The sequence below is a fragment of the Bombus pascuorum genome, chromosome 9 (assembly GCF_905332965.1).
Source record: "Bombus pascuorum chromosome 9, iyBomPasc1.1, whole genome shotgun sequence".
NCBI classification, from domain to species: Eukaryota; Metazoa; Arthropoda; class Insecta; order Hymenoptera; family Apidae; genus Bombus; species Bombus pascuorum.
The window spans coordinates 9,839,800-9,862,090 of NC_083496.1; the positions used below are offsets into that span (position 1 = coordinate 9,839,800).

The window sequence follows — 22,291 nt, forward strand, 5'->3', positions numbered from 1 at the left end:
TTAACCGCCACTGTTACCTTCCTTACACGATCGCAGTATGTCTAAATTGTCGGCACACGTCGCGCTCTTCCAGTGCAGTTCGATCGCCGTTCATCTCATTTTTGCCATCTGCTTCCTTCGTTATTGTTTATTTTGTTATTTACAACAAATAGAAGCGCTCTGTTGTTTCCATCTTTCCTCCTTTTACTCTGTGCGAAAAAGCCAAGTACTTAAACAGATTAAAAATAACAATTACCGAAGCTGCTATAGGAAAATTTAAACATAATTGGCTTCGAAATAGAGAAAGACGACTTACGTTGGATTTGCTGAAGGACCACTAACATTTGGCGCAAAAATTAAACGATTATTAAATCTTATAGTAACGATAAACTTATATACCAGCCTCCTTATTATTAGTTAGAATATAGCGTTTCATTTTTCAAAATATTTTCCATAAATATGTATAGGAATTACATCAATTGTATAACAACTCATCAAGGTTTATTTTGAAAATTCAGCCTCCTGTGTCCTAAAACTCTAACTCTAGCCCGTATTTAAAATCTGAGCAACAAATTAGTAACTGTTTCGACCCTTTAAACGTAGTCCTTTTGGACCCACGAGCAAGCTGTCCGCCAAAGAGACTCGAAGGCTAACGAGCTAGGGGTGTAGGTCAATGGCAGAGTCAGACCTGAAGAGAGGCACTCTCGTGTTCGCTAACTGCCTCTGCACCGTGTTCCGTGTTTATGATACGTATGTTGCTATTAAGCATACAAAAGCAGGTACCCAGGGTGGACCTACAACATGGTAACACAGAAATAGACAACTCTGTTTATAAAGTAATTTTTGGGACTTCTTTTTATCTTGAATAATCGACACAAAGCTCTTTCAAGAACAACTCTTTCAAGATTTTGTAAGAAATAACGTATGTTAAATACCCGTGTTATAAATGCATTTAATTTAACACGATTTTAGAAATGTAAGTATTATTACGAACAGACTGCAGATTTTTATGCAAATTCATATTTTCGGAGATATAATTGGAAAAGTGGAGTCTCGGTAAAAAATTCTTTTACCTACCAAGTATTGTAAAAAATTCTGTAATTTGTATGTTTTATATGTTTTTTCTTTTTATGTTATATACATTTTATGCAGTTTTGTACTTTCGAATGTCCAATAAATGTACAGAAATCTGCAGTCTAATTATGAAATTGATACAGTGAAAGGAAAAATTACGTGATATCTAAACTATGTCTTTCGATTTATTTCAGAATACGATTTTACCTGAAGCCGTACACTTTTGGGAACGAGCACTCATGGTCCGTGAGACAAAGAGCACTATTAGATTGAGCAGGTATTTTATTTTCACGTTTGAATAATGCATGTACGTTTGTCCAACGTTATTAAATACATTGCATAAACTGTCATACTGTCATATAAAATGAAAAATGTATATTTATTCCGATTGAAATATAAATGTAGATGAATAATTTTGGATAATTAATCGAATTAAATAAAATCGATAATTCTAGAAGCAGTCTACTCCAATTACTATGATTTAGAAGATAACGAATCGATGCCCGGTGCCAATGGATTCGCGATCTTTCGTATCGTACATGTTGCAAACGCATCGTTAATCCAATGGCAATGGAATTACTACCGTTTTTAACACGATCATTAGTATTCCAAATAACGTAATCAGTTCAAGAACTTGCATAAATCATTCTGTACGCATATCCATACACAACTGTCGGTAGCACGTTTATTTGCATAGCAACCAAAATGCTAAGGTAAAACTGTGAATATGCATTATACGTATTTGCGTAACGGGTTATCTGATTTATTGCCCTAATCGCGGACGTACTTGCATTATTAGCGTAAACGTTTCGTGTATTTATCACAGCCGTTTAATGTGCACTCCTCGAACACTCGTAATAATCCTAAAGCATGTTTTTTTATTTTTTTTACTTTTTTAAAGCTTACTCCTGAAAAGCAAAGATCAATCAATCATTACGATATTACTAACGTAATTGCAAAGTTGTCGCGATAATTTCATATTTTCAATCGAAGGAAATACGGTATTAATATAAACAATTCTATAAAATGATAGACAGATGACGTTTTGACAGACAACAAACGATACTTTATCGAGAATCGATAATGAAGAAATAACAGAACTCGTGTAACAACCTCGATATATTGTATTTCCAACTGCAAAATATTCATTTTATACATTTCTTTCCCTCTTTCTCCTTCCCTCCCTGTTCTTTGGGAATGCGACAGCGCAGGAAGCTAAGCATAGCCTCACTTATGCATTTCTCTCGAACTTCCACGAAATCCAAGGTGCTAGCAAGTCGCAGATAACGAAATCCATGCGACAAATCAATTTTGCACGAGACCTCCGGGATTTCCAATGACTTTTGACGTTTCGGTTGGGCTTCGACCGGACGCGAAAAGACGTGGATCTAAGAAGCGAACCAGGTGAATAGGCGGGGTGGCAAGGATGGGTTTCCACGGTGCGGAAAAGAATTCGTTACATTATTCAACAAGCACACGCGGAACACATACCAGACAGGAAGAAAGCGTTTCTTATTTTCGCAAACTTTGCTCGCTTTTTTAATATTGGGAATTTGCCCCGTCGATACGCAGATGAAAAAGCATAGACAGTTCCAATCTAAGGTCTGTAAGAAGACACAGTGAATGAAAATTGAATTCGTAACGAAGAACTTGTGTTCTCTGTTTCTTTACCTTTTTCATCAAATACGAATGTTTATCAAAGCAAAGTTGTTTCATAAAATGGGAATTTTTTTATCTTAAAATGAGAATATTGTTCTTTAGAGAAATAAAGATTCAATCGTTTATGGTGCACGTATAATAATCTATACAATTATTTTACGACTCTTTTACCAAACAAGAATACTATTATGTTCTTTAGAAGAACAAGAATTCAAGATTTTTAATTATTTAAACTTCGGTATTAAATACCGAATAGACTAAAGCCACGCCACTACTAACGTCCAAAGAAATGATATGTCAGTATTTGGCATTAATTACTGTCAGTTGCGGTATATGCGCTGTTATCAAGGAACGTCATTTGTCTTCGAAGGAAGACGGACATGTGGTGTACAATATTGATCTGAAGCTTCGCAACGAGCAGTGTAACATTAGTTACTGACACCTAAGTTGGCTTCTATTATTAATCTTCATCAATATTGTAAATGAGATCAGATGTGTCCGTTAAATGCATAAGCAAAGTAAAACATAGATTATATAAATTTATTTTAATCAATTCAATTATAGTAATTTATGAATGAATGCTGTTCAATGAAATAATACCTATATTTAAATAATTCCTTTTCTTTTGTGAAATAACTTCTTAAATAATATGAATTATATATACTCAAGAACAAAGGAAAAATTAAATTTCATGAAATAAAATTTAACATGTAAATGCGTTATTATCATGACATAAGTTCATAATAAATTATGATCGACGCCATAATGCAAGCTACTCCTAAGTGGTCGACCCATAAGGAAAGTCGCTGTGCAATGAGAAACGAATAATTTACATAACGTTTACCCGACATCAGAGCTATAAATACGTATACATGAAAATAAGAATTGTGTATCTATGTATCGCTAATGATTAAAATTGGTCGATTGTAGTAAAAATTCACGAAGTTACGGTTCATTCGTTCGTTTAGGTACTCTAAAATCCATTAGGAGAAAATGCACGCAAGCGCCACTTTACCGCCACCAGTACCTGTTCAAACTTTTAATCGGATCGTTTCCCTCGTTTATTCTCTATCTCTTGGCCGCCATTCTCGCGCTACCTTTCTCTTTTGATGCACTTTTCTATTTTTCGTAGCTTTTACAAACCTATGAGATTCTTTTTTTCGCCCGTCGAATCAGCTTTCCGCAAAAAAACCTTGTCGATTTCGCGTCAATTGAAATTTGTCAACTTTTCAAATTTCTCAAATTTCTTCAAAATGCAAAAGAAGAAGGACGGAGTAACATTAACAGCAGACGAAAATAGCTATAATTTTCGAATGGCATCAGCAAAGACATTCGAAAAAGTAAGAAAATGAACTGGTCGGTTTATGGCGTGGTTTCGTTTCTGCCATACGGTTTTCTTTTATCGTCTCGGCCAGATCCAATAGGGATTACGAAAACTGGATGGAATAGTTGAACGGGATAGGGTAGCGTCTCTCGCAGGATTTTCTCAGATCTTCTTCCTTCGATTCATAAATATCCCCTGGCTATAATACTTCGCTGAAAAGACTCCCATGAGTACCTTCGCGATATTCACTATCGAAACAACTTCTTCCTACAACATTTTTACCCCCTGCTCTCGACCATGAATCTGTTATTCTTGTCGAACGCGGGAGAAATTCACTTTGACGCGCCTGGTAAGCTAATATTCACTAAGCTTAGGTAGAAATTAATATTCTGCTATACATACTCAACGTTAACTCGCTTCGATAACACCTTGTTCGAAGAATTTAGTTGATCAGAATGTTGATCATTTGTTGAAAATGACAACGTGAGTTCGTGCTCGTTCTCCATATGCAGATGCGCTGGTTACAAAAAACAGTAACTAAAAGATTGTTCCAGATACGATCGATAGACAATCGATAGTTTTAAGATGTTCTTTTGCTTCTCTTTTTTCCCTTAATCCACGTAAGTGTGTGCAATAAAGGTTTTTCGGCTCAGAACGGTGTGATAGATTTATCCATACAATATAGTAATAACTATTGTGATCCTACCTCTGAATATAGAAATAACAACATCATTAATTTGTGCGAATACTACAGTGTGTGATTAAGAGAACATATAGCGAATCTCAAACATTTATCATTCACTATATGATCATTTACAAGCTGATTTTTATTAAGATTTATCTTTTTATCGATAATTTGCTTACTCTATTTTGGATACTTTACTATTTCGGAAAATCCGCGATCCATTTATAAGTATTGAATCGTTCGAAAATTTCTTTCGTTTTATAAGGAAATAATGGATGCACAACATTTTCCGTTTTATATTATTTTATCGAATTACGTATGATCCATTTTGTTCTATCAAACTAAAGATCACAACGTTCGACAGATTAGGTTTCATGTTTGTACAAAGATGTTGTAAAAGACGTGTCTGTGAAAGAAAAACACTTTCCGGACAAGCTAATATAATAGTGGAAATTATTTGCGGTCGATCAGTGGAACGAATCCATTTTTCTGTCGTTTTTCTAATTTCAATATGTGTAAGGAACTTTGATATAGAGGAAACTCCGAAACCCCATAATATTATTACAGCGTGTAAGCAACAACACACGCAGCATCTTTGATCAGCTAACTTCGAATCCCCAAAGTTGTGTTTTGAATAAAACATTCTTCGAAACAAGCCTCGAAATCCAGGTTAATTTTGTATTAAGCTTCTGAACATGATAGGAATTTTCGGGCAATTTCATGAATTCGATATTCGTATAAAGGACGCAAACGAGCAAAATGCCGGAAATAAATTTCATACAAGATAAATAAATCTAGTTTCAACTTATCAATTGATGGAAATGTTATATACGTTTTTTAGATTAGTCGAAGAAATAGATTTGGTATGAGACGAGCTTACGGTAATGCAGAAAGTGTGTCACTGCAACAAATCCGCACTCTCGGCATTACCTGGTTTGAGTAAGTATGCTTGAGTAATGCTTTCAAACTGCTTCAGACTCCTTTAAGTTCACCAAATGAAGCGAAAATTCTTTCAAAAAACCTACTGGTGACTCTTCTCGTATTATGGAAAAAAGTATCTTCGAATATTCCAAAGTGTTTGCTTTCACAGAGCTTCATAGAAGATAAATGTAACGTGAATTTTTCGTTTTAATATATATATATTACGTGTGAAATAATCTAAAAATCATAAGTGTAAAATATTCTTATACTTCACACTAGAACCACCGATAATTAACACGAAGCTATTTCTACCACAATCAGTCAAAATGACTGATCTTTAAAAAATACATAGTAATACAATATTTTTATATTTTTCGATTTATTACTTTCTTACAGAAGGAATTCCATGTTATGTGGTACATTTTTGGTATTATTAATCCAGCTGAGACCATGATCCTTAAAGGAGGGTTGACACATTTATAAAATTGTAGAACCAGGCGGTTTGACTGGTGTGGTATTTCTAGTGTTGGCATCTAACGATCCAGCGATCGATCCGGAATTTTCCTGATAACTGATATCGTCATATTGAATGATACGCAGTAGAAATTTTAAAAACGTGTGTCAAGTTGTAGAGAACGAGGAAACTAGTCGATAAACAGATTGCAGGACCCTTTTACACTTTGACACGTGCCAGTCATTTTGACTGGTATTGGTATAAGTAGCCTTGATGTAAAATTATTTTCAGTTTGAATACATAAACAAAATAAAATTCATTATACTATTTTTTTACTTATCGTTTCAGAAGTCATTACATCATTGCGGAAAAAATATAACATAAAACCAGTCAATTTGATTGGTGTGGTAGTTTTAGTATTAAATGCAAAAAAAATACTAGTCGTTTCGATATTACTTTCTTTTCCCGTGATAATAAATAAATAACCGCTGTACGATAATAAATAGCCAATTGCCAATAAACGTACGCAGCAATGAATCTTTTGTATCTTACTGGAATGTAACATGGAACAAGAGTTTAGTTTAATACGATATTTTCGTAGTAAATCCAATTTAAAATTCTAGAAACAACGTACTAATGATAAATAATCTTTTGAAATTGAAAAATTCTTCCTAGCATTTACAAAGATACCCACGCTGTAACGTATTGCGCCGTGTTACATCCAGACTGAATAAAGCTTAATCCGTTAATCTGATCACCGCACGGTCGCTCGAATCAATTTACGTAATGTACGATCAGTTGGAGGATTCCTGGCGGCCGAAAATCTGTGGTTTAAATCATTGAAATCTCCACAGCTGCTTCTCCATAACTTCCACTTTTATACGACTACCCGTCATGTGCAGTCTCTTTCATTATCGGTTTCATCCTTCTTCTCTTTCCTTCTAGTCGAGCTTCTGGAAAATTCTGCCAACGGCATAAGTGCCATCAAGTTTCCGATGCGCCTTTAAATTCCGTTTGGATTTATGATTTCAATATCGCTTTAACGATGGCCCTTAAAATCGAGCACGCTATATTAGTTCATAAAGAGAAAATCCTCTCCGTAAATATTTAACCAGTTTCCAGGCAATTTACCCTTTCCTTTACGAAATCTCCCATTCCCATCCATTTTCTTCGTTTTCTGGCCTGGCAGTTATCGCGGAGACGAAGGGGAGGAAAAAAGCAAAAGGTTTCGACCGTCTTTCTATCGCTGACATCGGGCACATTCATGTCGAGATAAAATCTTGCAATTTCAGGGGCTTCGAGAAGCTGCTGATACCGGTACATGTTATTCGAGGAAATTACACACATTTTTCTTTCTCTGCCTGTAGAAAGAGGAAAGAAGAAAATTCGAAAGCGTATTTGCCTTTCAAATAATCTATACACACCGCTTTTATCGTTTTTACGGAAGCATCAGATTAAAATTAATTTTCCTCGCGAATATTATTTGTTTATCATCTGCTGTAATTATATATAGAAATATTATAATAATATTATTATAGCAAACGTTCTTTGAAAGAGAAAAGCAAAGAGTTGGTAATATTTATCTTATATTTAACATATACATATATGTCTATTTACTACATTTTATATAATATAAATATAAATAATCATTGATACGCGTTTAGACATTAAAGCTATAGCCACATTTTTGATAATTTTCAAGTGCACGAAATCTATTCCTAATTCGAGAATTTCAGTATTAATAATATCGATTAAAGTATCTGCAAATATATAAAAGAATAAATACATATACCGTGTCGACCTTTAAAATGAATCTCTGAGAAATTTCCTATATATTTATAAACTACCTGTATAAATGTCTCTATGTAATTTCGTGGGCTTTTAGACCTGTAAACCCATCGGGGACGATATAATAGAAACCGTCGAAGGTTCGAATAGTATCAAGACCCGGGATCTAAACTACATAAGCCCGCTTTTCACTAAGCCGGCTGCCGTATTTAATGTGATTACGAAGAAAACGCGATATTTGAAATTACAAACTCTACAGGGCAAGCCAAATCAGTTGCATCGATATAATACTGAACTCTCGAAGCCATCCATTTTATTAATTGATAATCAATAGTCGTTCGAGTCCCTAAGTTTGTATTCATTTCGTTATTTACATCCTTCGCTCGTGAAACCATATAAAGATGCGTGAAACTCTTCGATTGCTTGCCAGTAATTTGCAGAATTTTTATATTCCTTCACGATATGAAATTAAAAATTCCAATATACGTGTAATTGATTAATGGTTGTACGTAGAAAAAGGATGTGGTCGTGGTAGCTGAATGTATCCTTGGGGAATTATAGATTTGTCGATGTAAGTCAAAAGATAAATAGAAGAATCTCACTTTCTTTCTCAAGTTCTTTGTCTACATACTCGCATCAAACTTTAAAATCTAAAACGTCAAGAATAACGATATTTTTCTACGTGTCGTGGAATACTTCTCGATCGTGAACGTTTATGTAACAGAGTGCACTTATACCCTGGCTGTCGGTTTTTCCCCAGGAGTCCGTTTTATCCTTCCTCCTATTGTAGTATTTCCCTTCCTGATGTACTATGTATACGTATCTATGTACTTTTATCGTATAAAAGTATACGGATCGATGTTATTCAAAAGTTTTCAGACCACTTGTCCCATGCTGGTTACGTCGATCATGTCTCTTAAATGTATAGCGTATAAGCTTAAAACGCAAGCGGAGCTTCCAACGCACAACGAAGATTATATCGCGATTTTTACACTATTGTTTTTTTTTCTTTTAAGCATTATTATTGTTTGTCTTTCTTAAAGATAAAGAACGTTATCTTTTAAATTCTCGTCTGTTTTAGGAAATGCGAAAGTAGTCAAGTGTTCGTCAAAGGTCATCACACTCACTGTATAGATACCTGTCGAACTACTACAATGTGCGGTGAAGTAGTCGTGCCTGAAGATCATCTCGATGTAAGAACATAATTAATAATTTCCATAGCAACGAACACGGAGATATTATCGTCAGGAAAATTGAAATATTAATTTATCACGAATATTATTAGCAATAAAAGTGTAGTGTGTATAATGAGGGCTATGAAATGCATAAGAGGTTAGCCAGTTTCGATTATTCTCTTTTTGGAAACAACGTTTGAAAATAACATGCTCTATTAAATGTAATAAGTCATTAAAGTGATATACCTATGTGAATAATTGTGAAGTATATATCAATTTTATATGCGTGTTTCGCGATACAAAACTAGATTACTCGACATCGAAAATGTGCTTAACAACTATATATAAATATATCAGGAAAATTCGATGCAAAATCGATTTATTACAGCGATTTCGCAGATATTCAATCGCTCTGCGCGTTGCTAGACATTTAAATAGAACATCAAAACTTTAACATTGTCAAAACTGAAATTATTAAAAAATTCAAGATTACTTATATTTAGATTTCTTTAACAGACGATAGAAACGATAATAATTACATTTTTATTTTCCTTCTTTTCCCTATTAAAATATTAAAACGCGTGGGTTATGCCTTCTCGATTAAAATAAGTTTAAGAATGAATTTATTTAATGGTTATTTTTTACATATCAGATCATCTCTGGCAAAGAAATACTTGGAATTGGACTTATTAAACAGATTCGCTAACTGTTTCTCATTATTCTTTTTATTTCATTTCTACGAAGACAGATAGAAATAACGTTTTCGCCTTGTAGAATTAACAGAATTGTTCGCAGTATATTCGATGCAGAAAAATAGAATGTAATGCGTTTACTTGATAAACAGGTTTGTAGAACATGTAATGCAACAGGACATAATTGCGGTATTGCTGAAGGAAGTAGGGCAGGCCCAGGTATAGATGGTGCCGATTTTGTCTTCTATGTATCCGCGATGCAAACTGCAAGATGCCATAAAGGATTAACCGTGGCTTATGCAGCGCATTGCCAAACAGAAGCAGCGTTAGATAGGTAAATTATTTGTCTGTGTATTTATCTAAATTATTATACGTATATTATTCTCTGCTACACATTTATATTTATATGTATATTCTTAAATTTTCTTTATTTAATTGTTCTTTGTGATAGAATTCAATGTAACCGGAATCTCATTTGATATTTTGCAGACCGATAGCTGGTCACGCCAATTTGTGTCCGAACAGCATAAGCACGAAGCCACAGGAACTAGAAACATTATTAAGCACGGTGAAACATGAGATATTACACGCTCTGGGATTCTCTGTAAGTTTATACGCTTTCTACCGAGATGAGAACGGTGAGCCTAGAACTCCAAGGAGAAGCGATACAGGGAAACCGATGTTAAACGAAAAGTAAATATATGTCGCTTTATTACGCTACTACCATTTCCTGCTTCAGAAATATTTCATCAATTATTGGTACTTTACTTCTTCCATAACCGAAGCATCTTTTATAAGATTTTTTTTTATTTTATTTTGGTTTTTTTACAATTTGTCCTTATGGACATTTGGTAAAGTATTATATCTTATTGGTGAAAAAAAAAAATAAAAATAAATATAGCATGTGAATGGCTAACCCCAGCGGGGTGCCAGCTTCGTTTTTTCTAAGTTATATCTTTTATTCTTTTATAAGATGAAACAAAAAGAAAGAGAAGTTATCTTTTATATAAGAAGAATTAATATTATGATATAGTAGTAGAAAGTTAGTATATGATAAGATGATCTATAGTCATTTCCATAATAGAGAGTCGTCTTTCTATCAAAGATATTTCAGGGGAAATTTAAGGATCTCTATCCTCATGAAAGTTATCTTTCATAGCTAATAAACGATTACGTATCGTTAAATAAAGTTATCTTCTCCGTGATATATTACATTTATTTGTAATAATCGGATCGTTATATTTGAAAAATTTCAATAAAAGTGTAATATATCATCTGCCATGTAGATATGTACACATATCGCATGAGAAAGCCGTTTCCTTCGAGTCTAACTAGCGTTGAAGGGAATAGCTCGCTTTCTTCAACGATCCATCATCCCGCAATAATGTCCCTTTGTCTTTCTCCTTTCTTTTTCAGCAACGAGTCTTTTTTCTCGCATATTCTCGCCCCCTGATACTGAGTCGGTGTATCTGCCTTTAAAATTGGAAAATTCCTTGTGTTCCTGGTATTCTTGGTTCCAAGGAAATCGACGAACCGTAACGAACCAGGTTCCGGCCTTGTCAGACGAACACGTTACTTGCTCTTCGCCATTTCTTCTTCTCTTTTGGCGTTTCTCTTACATTGACTCGTAGCTTAGCAGTGATCTCATTCTCTCTTTGCCATCGTCTACCCTTCTGTATCCACGATCCATCTGACCGTAAGCTTGCGTGCTTTCATTCTCTCATATTTGAGCTTCTTTGTGTGGATCTTCGTACGTACGTTTTACGTCTACCTACATACAATGGACACCACGAGGATATATCTTGATAATCTGAAGAGATCTTTTTCTACAAATTCTACTGTATTCCTCTTATTTTGTAAGCGTTTTTCTACTTTGTTAAAGTTTTATAGACCGCAGGAACTGGATTTCTACGATTTGTTAAAAGTTCCCATGTTGCCGCGACCAACTGCTCTTGAGAGATGTATTTTTCTTTTTTAGAAAAGATAGACTACGCGATTATGGAAGTATGAGAACCCGTTAAACATTACAACATGACGAATACTACCCTCTAGGTTCACGACACAACCGTTTCTACTGATAGATCCAACGACGTTTCGAAAAAACATTTGCTTCGGGAAAATATAGTTTTTCTCATAAGTAGAATCTTCAATAATATCTTAAATCTTAAATATCTGACATAATACAAAATTAATTAACACATTGTCGATGTCTTTCCTTGCATCTGTGGGAAATTTAATGATGCAAAAGTACACAGAACGAAAAACATGTAACACGTAGAAATATATATATTATTATTATAATTATATGTCGGGTTGGCATTGAAATGCGGGGCGTATAATGAATCTTCCTATGAGTTGGCCATCGTTGTTGTATACCAGATGATATTTATTGAAGCGAATGTATTACAAAGGTTAACAAGTGATAGCGGTGATTGAATAATCGAGATGTCGATGACGATGAATTTAGGTTCGATAACGAATGCACGGTCGACGGGATGACGATTGCGATTTGGGACTTGACGTGCTTATTCACTGGACTAGTCGGACTTATGGGATTGAGAATCAATCCAAGTGGAACTGCCCTTATGTATTCCTCTCCGTACTTCTCTGTATCTCTTGGGTCAATCTTTGTTTTTAAGGAGAGTTATTTAATTATTTCGTACCTCTGTTAGGTACACGTCCCTCCCGTGACCTTGGCTACGTTCAGTGACCTGTTATGTCACTTCGAGCCCAAGCCCACTATCATAAACCTCGGGCAAACATGATTGATTGAATCATAAACAGCTATTTCTCATTTTTTATTATTTAGGTACGGCTATAATAAAAAGTCTGGACTAAAGTATGGGGGACCTTCCCAAACATTCCAAAAGAAAGGCCCCGATGTCATTTCATCTCCGACATATATGTAATATAATGTGTTCGTCATGATATTTAATGGGTGAAATAAATGTCTGTAATATAAAAATATAATTTGCCCATTAAGCATAGGCAGACTGATCATAGAAATTATGATATTTATGTTTATTTCAAATACCTTGTTGTATCGTTGTATCTTGTATCATTTTGCTACAGTGTCGATGAATTTTTTACTGATAATACTAGCTAATCCTGTTATATGCATATAGATTACAAACGCATCAGTGGAGTGAAAACACGATCAAAACGGTCGTTAGACGATATTGGCAGGTACACGGTGGTTACGTGGAAAGGTCGATGCAGATGATAGTCACGCCGAGGGTTCGTGCCGAGGCTCAGGCTCACTTCAATTGTCCAGAACTAGAAGGTGCGGAATTAGAAGATCAGGGGGAGGATGGCACGGCACTGACGCATTGGGAAAAACGAGTCTTTGAGGTAAATTACGTTTAACGTGAATCATAAAAACAACAAACAACGAATCATAGGAAATCAATAATTAATGTACTTTTAATCTTAAAAAAATTTAATCAGCTTTATAAATATTAGAATTGTACAATTTTCAGTATACTGTGTACTTTTCAAATTGTGTGTTTCAGTGTTCAGTGTACTGTACTTTCATATACTGTGTCTTTACGATTGTTATCTAGAATAATATTTTTTTTTTGTAACGTTAAACCACAATTAAAGAAATCATCTGGCTAATTATATTTGATTTATGTAATGCTGGAATAAATTTAATTTGTTTACAAAAGATCAAATTTATATCGATTTGTAATACTTTTGTCGTTGTATTATTTCAGAACGAAGCAATGACAGGAACACATACGCAAAATCCCGTTTATTCGAGAATAACCCTCGCCCTTATGGAAGACACTGGATGGTACAGTGCAAATTATTCAATGGCTCAAGAACTGGGTTGGGGGAAAAATCTTGGCTGCGATTTTTCGATGAAGTCGTGCAAGGAATGGATATCTTCGAAATCTTCGCGACTATCGTATGTATTTTTACGTTGTGTTTAATTATACGTCTTCACAATTAATGGAATAATTCCACCTAGAAATATTATAAAACATTTAATAGTTCATAAATATAATTAAACATTGAATATTATAAACACAAACTATATGCTATGTAAAAATGAAAAAACATTATCCTATAGGTATTTACATGATCAGACACTAAATATTTTTGATGTAACAGATTATTGTTTTTTAGAGGGAAGTCTATTCATCCCTTTTGTAACAAAGTAAAACAGGATCCGTTGCAAACCGAATGTACCGATGACCGAAGTTCGGTGGCGTTGTGTAATCTAATTAAATATCCTCTGCCTCTGCCTAAAAAGTACCAGGTATGAAATTGCTTACGTTTAATCGTCCTTTTTGCAATTTTTCTTTTTTTAAATAAAATATTACTCTAACTATGGAGTATATTTTTTACGGATGCAAGATAGTATTGTATCGATCTTTTGTTTCTTAGAACTTTGACTCTATACCGCACGTACCAGCTGGAGAGGAACAATATTATGGTGGTTCAGTATCTCTGGCAGATTATTGTCCGTACATTCAGGAGTTCACATGGAGAGCTCGAAATATAGTAGTTAGAGGCTCTCATTGTCTCTACGAAGAGAATAATCCTCGTAAGTTGTATCGCAAATGATAATGGAACTTCTATTCTGCTATAATATAGGAAACATCAGCCTTTGTTAAAGTTATTTTTCGAATTAATACAAATTTTAACGAATTACGTAAATATTCAAGTTTAAGATGAAAATAGAAGCTGTCGTTTTAAAACGTTCTGCTTGTTGTTAATTTTCATAACGTAACGTTGAATAAATAGTATTCATAAATAGTATAGTATATAATAGAATATATTAATTTTATTAATTGAATTAATTCTGAACAGATCCAGATAAAAATTTTGCTCTGGAAAAGTATGGCCCACATTCAAGATGCTTCGATCATACAAACCAAATGTGGGAAGAAAGGGCTTGCAAACAAGCTCGGCAATGGCAGCATTGGGGTTCCGGATGTTATCAGTATAAATGTGAAGCTGGTAGACTACATATAATGGTCAGTGACATAGACCTACTTTTATTTTGTTATATATTGTTATTAACATACGCCAGCCGCGGTCAACGTCGTTTTCATCATAAGCTACCATAAAAATCGATGGTCTTCCAATTTTCTATCGCGATACACTTGGCTTTAACTTTTTATACTGTGGCTGTTAAATATTCATAACAATATTTAATACTATAAGATCGATAAATTATATCCTCTTCAACATATTTTATTATACAGGTTGCAAATTACACATACACGTGTTATCATGCTGGTCAAGAAATAACTATCAGAATAATACAAAATGGTTGGCTTCATAAAGGAGCTCTAATTTGTCCTCCATGTAAAGATATCTGTCAGGTAAGAAGGAATGTTATGCCAGATGAAGGATATATTACACACCTAAACTCAAAATATATTTTACAAATTAGAGAAAATAATTTTTTTTTTAATTTACTTGTGCAAAATGTTCTATGAACAAACGAAATTTTACAAATTGATTTGAGATGTCACTCTAAATAGGAAATGTCTAATAAACATATTCCTGGTCTCAATTATTTCTAGTATAGTAAAATTTACCATCCCAGTTACCGTCCTTAACAATTATACTTAATCCCTTAAGTAGAGCAACTCTTTCCTACAACTAAAAGAGACTAAATATATGTATATACCTCATGTGTCTCTTTTTTACAGGCGGAACTAAAAGAAAAACACGAATACTGTAAGCCAGGAGATGAACATCCACCTGCGACGTATTATCACAGAGACATTTTGTATTGTGCGTCCGCAGGGACACTTACAAATTTCCCAATATTTGTTGTTTCAATTTACTTCTTTGTTTTTAGATGATGTGTCATCTGATCTAGGTAATATTTTTATCAATATTAGAATTAGACCGAGGAATTATAATAACGTACTATCAGAATGTCGTGTAAAAAGCGCTTCTTAATTACGAAATGCGAAGTGTTTGTTTAACGACATAGAAGTATGTTTGGAACCAAGTAATAGTTTCATAATACGAATATCAACCGAGGTGACAATTCTATTTTAATAGTTTATTGTAAAAAGAAATATTTCCTCGATAATTTTTATATTTCTGGACGTATAAAAATATATAGAAGTACGAATTTAGAGGTTCGACACGCGCGTACGGTTAATGTTCACGGTATTTCGTATTTTCCATTTATGGCAAACATATTTATAATTACAGTGATAAATTTTGACAAGGCATTTTTTTAAGTGCCAATAGTAATAAATATGTAAAGGATGATTTATTTTTGATGTGTCTGTTTATCCCAGAAAATATGTTGAATTGCAAAGAATTGAAGGATTTCAAGAGTTAACAAAATCTATATTTCTTAACATAAAAAGCAACAATATAAGGAAGTGAGAGTAATGGATAAATGTGACTCTATAGATAAGATGTTCATTCAAGAACATTACTGCAATTTTATATGATATTAACCAACTCTTTTCAGCATTTAATCTTATTGTTCTCATTTACTCTTCGTAGGATTTTAAGAATATAAAATTTATATGTTATATGTGTATGAATATGTTATATAATACTTCCAACTATGACCTACTGTATTTTAGACACAGTGTAGTTGCATATATTAAGCTCCGAATTTGTCAGAGTTTTGGATAGTTAATTACTTTTGACTTCTAAAAATGTTCATATAATTAAATATATTTTATCACGTTGTTCTTTTTCTTTATTGAAAAAAACTGATAATAGAAATCCTTTAAGATCCTAAAGACTACAAAATTTCTCTCGATTTAACATACATTCTGAGATAAAATTACATAGAGATAAAAATGGATCATCCTATACATATATAATTACTTACGATAATTATGCCGCCCATTTTGTTATCGTCTTTTTCTACGAACATCACGGTTTTTCACATTGAATGTACTGTGTAGTATCTAGGAATTTTGCTTCTTTTATGAATTGTTAATAACAGTCATTCAATGTCAGTTAGTATTAAATAGAGACGAATGATTACATCTGAAAGTATCAAAATATTTGTATAAGTGCCAATATATTACCTGTTTTCATTTATATAACAGCTTTAGTTATGTTATTATTTAGTAATATGTGTAAAATATCTTGATAACCCTTATTCATCTTTTATGTATTCACAAGAAATATATTTTATTGTTAATTTAGAAGTACAAGTATAATACAGCAACCATAGTCTTTTTTATGAATGCAGAGTTACATAAATTGAATTTTAACCAATTTTTTTATGAGATAAGATGACTGTTATTGTATGGTAACATTCAATCATTTTTAAAAGCTTGTAATATAAATACACAGTTGTATTTCTTAAAGTATCTAAGTTTTGGTACATTTATATATTTTATGTACTTTGTGGTAGTAATTAATGCTATAATATAAAATCCTTCACGGAATATTTTATACTCTTTTATTTAACCATTTTTTATGTAAAAACCATGCAATTGTAGTACATTTTACATCAAGAAGTGAATAAGGGTTAAACGATAAACTCCTTGCTATAATTTCTTATTGTTACCTCGGAAATAATTTCAATTACAAATTATAAAAACGTTCAACTGTTATTACAAAGCTTAGACATGTTATTACAAAGTGTTATTACAAAGCAAAGATATGTTGTTTAACATCGAACTTCTAATATAAATTTCAAATTTGATAATTAGTATTATACATACATATCTGTATATTTGTTGTTTATTTTCTATTCCTGCATTTGAATTCGTTTGATCGCATTTGCAATACCTAAAGAATTGGGCGACACTGAAAAACGAATTTAATTTTTGTACAATTAAAGAGAGATGATACGAGTTTTGTTTTTATAGTTAGATTATAATAAATATCATATCCTTAAGTATAGGAAAGGTATTGGGAGAATTCAGCAAGAAATAGGAACATCTCGGTAGGTTGTTCTGAAAGTGCTGTGCGTTTATAAAAATATCAATAAACGTAAATGACATTTCTAAGAAATAAGCGCTAGAGAATAAGCTGTAAATATTTTACGACTATATATTTAATAAATAAGAAAACAGAAGAATTTTTATGAACATGAAAGAACATATATTCACGAGAAAGCAATTATGCGAATTGTTTCTTTATATTATATCTATGCATGAAACATGAACATTTTGTACACGTTACAAAGAAATTTTAACATTCCATTGCAAAAGATTTCAAGTTCAGAACAATTAATAACATGTAAATTATTAAATAATTAATTACAAAAGACTTAGAAAGTTAATATACTTGTAGATATATTGCTTCATCACGTTAAAAGCTTTCACAGTTTACAGAAGAGATTATGCAAAGTGTACTTATCTATCAAATTATTTTTCTCGAAACTGCAATTGTGGCAGTATTAATGTGGTGAAACTTAGTAATTGTTTTCCTATACATTCCAAAGCAAGTAACGATAATTTCAGAAATTATTATAATAAAATTCCATTTGATGTATTTAACAATTTGTAACATAATTGTGAAATTATTTAGCTTATTACTTTTTGCCCAATTTTTAAGATCATCATATTAATTCTTTCATATCGATGTTCAATTTGAAAAAACGTATTCTGTATATGTATTCTGTAGAATAAATTTATTTTCAAATTGAAAAAGAATTTTTACTATTTCTTTTTCTCTAGAAAAATTCTTTAAATAAAAATTTAACTCAGATATGATCATTTCATTAACTTTCGTAAATAAATATTGTTAATAATGAATCGATTGTAGCTAGTTAATTGAGAAATACAAAAATATTCATTGTTCTTAATGAAAGGCGAGAAAGGATCGAGCTCTTTCTGTTATTAAAAATTGCATCTTCAAAGCTATCAAATAAAATATCGCTATGAAAGAATTAAATTAAACGATATTGTGTGTTAAGAAAATAGTACCGTTGTTCGGTGTATAATAACAACACCTAACGACTGAATAACAAATTTACGCTTTTCTAACATAATGAATGTTAAGTGCGGTATATTATATAAATAATGCAGAACGAGACTAAATATGTTTTAATAACATTACAAGGCCCAATTAATAATTATTATGAAAGAATGTGAAAGCATATACTACGTGTGAGAGAGTTCACAGGATCTCTATAAGATACATGTACCATAAAATTTATTAAAAGTTAGAAATACCGCTGTAAAATCTTTATCTGATTATCTAATATAGAAGTAGATTGTTGTATGCGACAAAAGAAAAGTACAGGGGAAGAACGTGATATATGTATAAGTCACATTTTTTTAGTTTCTTGTCTTTTTAGTACAATAGCAATCTTAAAATAATAAAACCATTTCATTTGTACGTGTAAAATAAAGTAACAGTTTGAGTTACGAAGGACATTTTTAAATCTGTTTCTTGAATTAAATTTGTATTTTGTTTATCCTCCTGAAAGGACATATCGATTGTTGTAATATTGGAAATGTCATTAATTTTGTACAAAGTATCGTGGATGTTATAGATTCTATTAATTATTTTATTATTTTGGGGAGGAAATCTGCAAAAGAAGACTTATCACATTTATCCTCTGCAATCAACCGCTTTAATTGTAAATGCGCCACTCTATTTTCAAATTACGAAACGTTCTTACCTTCTGTGTGAAATACGTGTCTGTTCAGAAGACAGGGAAGAGAAAAGAAAGATATTTCGCACAAAACGAAATTTTACGGTCAAGTAAGAAGCTACGATAGAAATTATGATAACGTAGAAGATATTGAGAAAGGGTAAACGAATTATGTCATAAAGGATTCTAAGCAGCAGTAGAAATCAAAGCACGTAACATTGTATGTACGATGAGACGCGTAGAAAATGTACCTTTATGATAGGAGCAAAAGACAATATTATTCAGAAAATTGATTTATATTTTAGTCTATCCTGTGTCTCTTTTTTAAAGTGTCTTCCTTTTCAAATTTACATGTTATAAAATTTATGTATTATTTTACATGTTGCATCGAATGTACTGTAATATAATTTCATTGATTTAAGCCTATCGTTATGTAAGTGTGCCATGATTATAAGGAAATAACGTGTATGTTTATTGGGATTCAATATTGTTTCCTATATTATTGTTATATAAGGATTCTTACTGTTTGTATATCATCAAATCGAATTGTAATTTAATTACAAAAAAGGGACTTATAAAAAATTCGTTCATAAAAAATTTTAATATGAGACGAATATTTTAAAACTAATTAATTAAATCCGATCTCGAATGTGAACCAATATGTGAGTTTATTCGTTCAATGCGTTACATGGATTACAAATGTCCCTTCTATTTGTACTTTTCTACTGTGTATTTTATACTATTTTTATCTTGGAATATTATTCCATTATAGAGTATAATATCCTATCAAATCATCACTAAAGAATTATGTAATGTAGTTCTATTAATGATATATTATTATTTGTTTATCGTTTTAGTGAAAACATGCTTAGATCATTAATTCTGAAATTCATCAATATGTATTTCTTTATAAATTCTTCATACTTTTCAATTTCGTTAAATACGTGTCATGAAAAGTTAAATGAACAGTTTTAAAAAGTCAGTCAACCAAATCATAATGGACCTATGCGTGAAAATTTGTAATATTATTTAAATAAAAATCATATCAAGAATAGCTTGCATTTGAAATAATTACTATCCTTTAAACAACTTTAATAACAATGCCAAGTAACTCGATGTTGCATTACTTTATATTTCTTAAACTTTATGTAAAAGCCAAAAAAGTCATAACATATTTGCTATTTAACAATCTGGATATTAATTAAGAAAAAAGGTGTCAAATAATACAATCAAATGTTTACTGTTTTCTTAATTGCATCATGCAAATACTTATTAGAGTTCATAAACTCCTTATACATAATTTTCTTATTATCATATATATATATATATGTATATATATTTATATTTATATATATATATATATTTATATATATGTATATATATATATATATATATTTATATATATGTATATATTTTATGATATTATAAATGTATGTACAACTCAACTCATCGACATAACATACTAATTGATTGTTTATTGACAAATACATATTTCTCATGAATATATATATACAGTGAATATAAAAAGTATTTATACATCATTGATTTTTGTTATAAGTTATGCATCCAATGCAAATATTAGTACATATGTTGGTGAAATAATTAAGAAGAGTAAAGCTTGGTAGTTAAACAAATGTTCATCTGTGATCTTACGAATAAACTAATTGCAGTCAATCACCAAAAAATATTTAATATTTTGCCCCCAATATTAAATATTCAGATACAATGTATCTATTAATAATAGGATAATAATTGTCGAAATCCAGAAATTTGTTATATCCATATATAACAAAATTGTTTCCCAGGGAAAATATGAAATATCCATTTAGACTTTATGAAACTTTATGAACAGAAGCGAAGTATCCTACTATTCATTTATTCATTTATATGCATCAATTTAATGTATCGATTTTATAAATGTTTCAAGTCTTTCTACTACTTATATATTGTGGAATTTTGTATATTTTAAACAATTAAATAATATACTTCCATATTTACTATTAATGAGATATTTAGTTATATGAGATAAAAAAAAGAATTATCATCTATGTTTAAAAGTACCAATATTTGCGTCAAGTTACGACATTGCAATAAAAAGTAGATGTTGAAATACTTTCTATATATATTGTATAATTCATACAATCTGTAATCGTAGTGAAAACAGTCTCATTCAACCCATACGTTGAAACTTGTTGAAAATCACACATAATTTAATATAATGTTGGAAAAAATATTCCTTTACTCTTCAGTACATGAGTATGTTTCGTGAGTATCTAATGAAATATTATAATTACGGGACGTTAATATTTATCACACAATACGAAATAAGTATTAATAGGCGTTTGAACAATATCTCTATGTAATATTAAAGCGAAAATAATTTAGTAGCTAATATTTGTCGGTCGACCATTTTATCCTTCGTTAAAATTAATCTAGTTCCATTGAATTTATTAATTCTAATCAATGTCATTCTGGCAATATATATAATAATATATATAATATATATAATATATTATTATAATAGTCGATAATGTATCTGTTATATACTTGCACTATTATCCATAAGTTTAATCACGTACGAGTTTAGAAAATTTTTAATAAAATTATTAAACGGGTAGACATTATTGCTATGAAAGATTTCAGGATATGGCAATGTTATTTAAGTGCTAAATAAAAACAAAATGGATTTATGAAATTTTATAAAACACGAAATAAAATACTATCAATAAATAGAGAACAATGAGTTACAGTTAATGACAATTTATTCATCTTTATACATATTCCAAGAATTATATTATATATCAACGATCTATTTTACTGTTTCCTGTCATTTTTCATTTATTTTTATGTGAAATATTACTTTTTTCACTTCTCGCATGATTCAACGTCATGAAACTCGTGAACAATAGTGCAGTGTATATCATATAATACTGACAATGAAAGTATTTATCGGCTTGCAATCACTTTTTCTTTGTTATTATATA

At 31.5% G+C, this 22,291-nt stretch overlaps 1 protein-coding gene across 1 annotated transcript in view; it reads left to right on the forward strand.

The window, feature by feature from the left end:
- The window catches only part of LOC132910661 (leishmanolysin-like peptidase), a 214,361-nt gene extending 194,002 nt beyond the window's left edge, over positions 1-20,359 (forward strand). The window contains exons 5-15 of the mRNA XM_060966497.1: positions 1,248-1,330; positions 8,966-9,077; positions 9,904-10,085; positions 10,241-10,444; positions 12,877-13,102; positions 13,468-13,661; positions 13,883-14,015; positions 14,144-14,303; positions 14,570-14,736; positions 14,968-15,087; positions 15,421-20,359. Coding sequence (XP_060822480.1) covers positions 1,248-1,330; positions 8,966-9,077; positions 9,904-10,085; positions 10,241-10,444; positions 12,877-13,102; positions 13,468-13,661; positions 13,883-14,015; positions 14,144-14,303; positions 14,570-14,736; positions 14,968-15,087; positions 15,421-15,576 — 1,737 coding nt within the window. The 3' untranslated portion in view covers positions 15,577-20,359. The remainder of the gene's footprint in view (positions 1-1,247; positions 1,331-8,965; positions 9,078-9,903; positions 10,086-10,240; positions 10,445-12,876; positions 13,103-13,467; positions 13,662-13,882; positions 14,016-14,143; positions 14,304-14,569; positions 14,737-14,967; positions 15,088-15,420) is intronic.
- Positions 20,360-22,291: the final 1,932 nt, after the last annotated feature.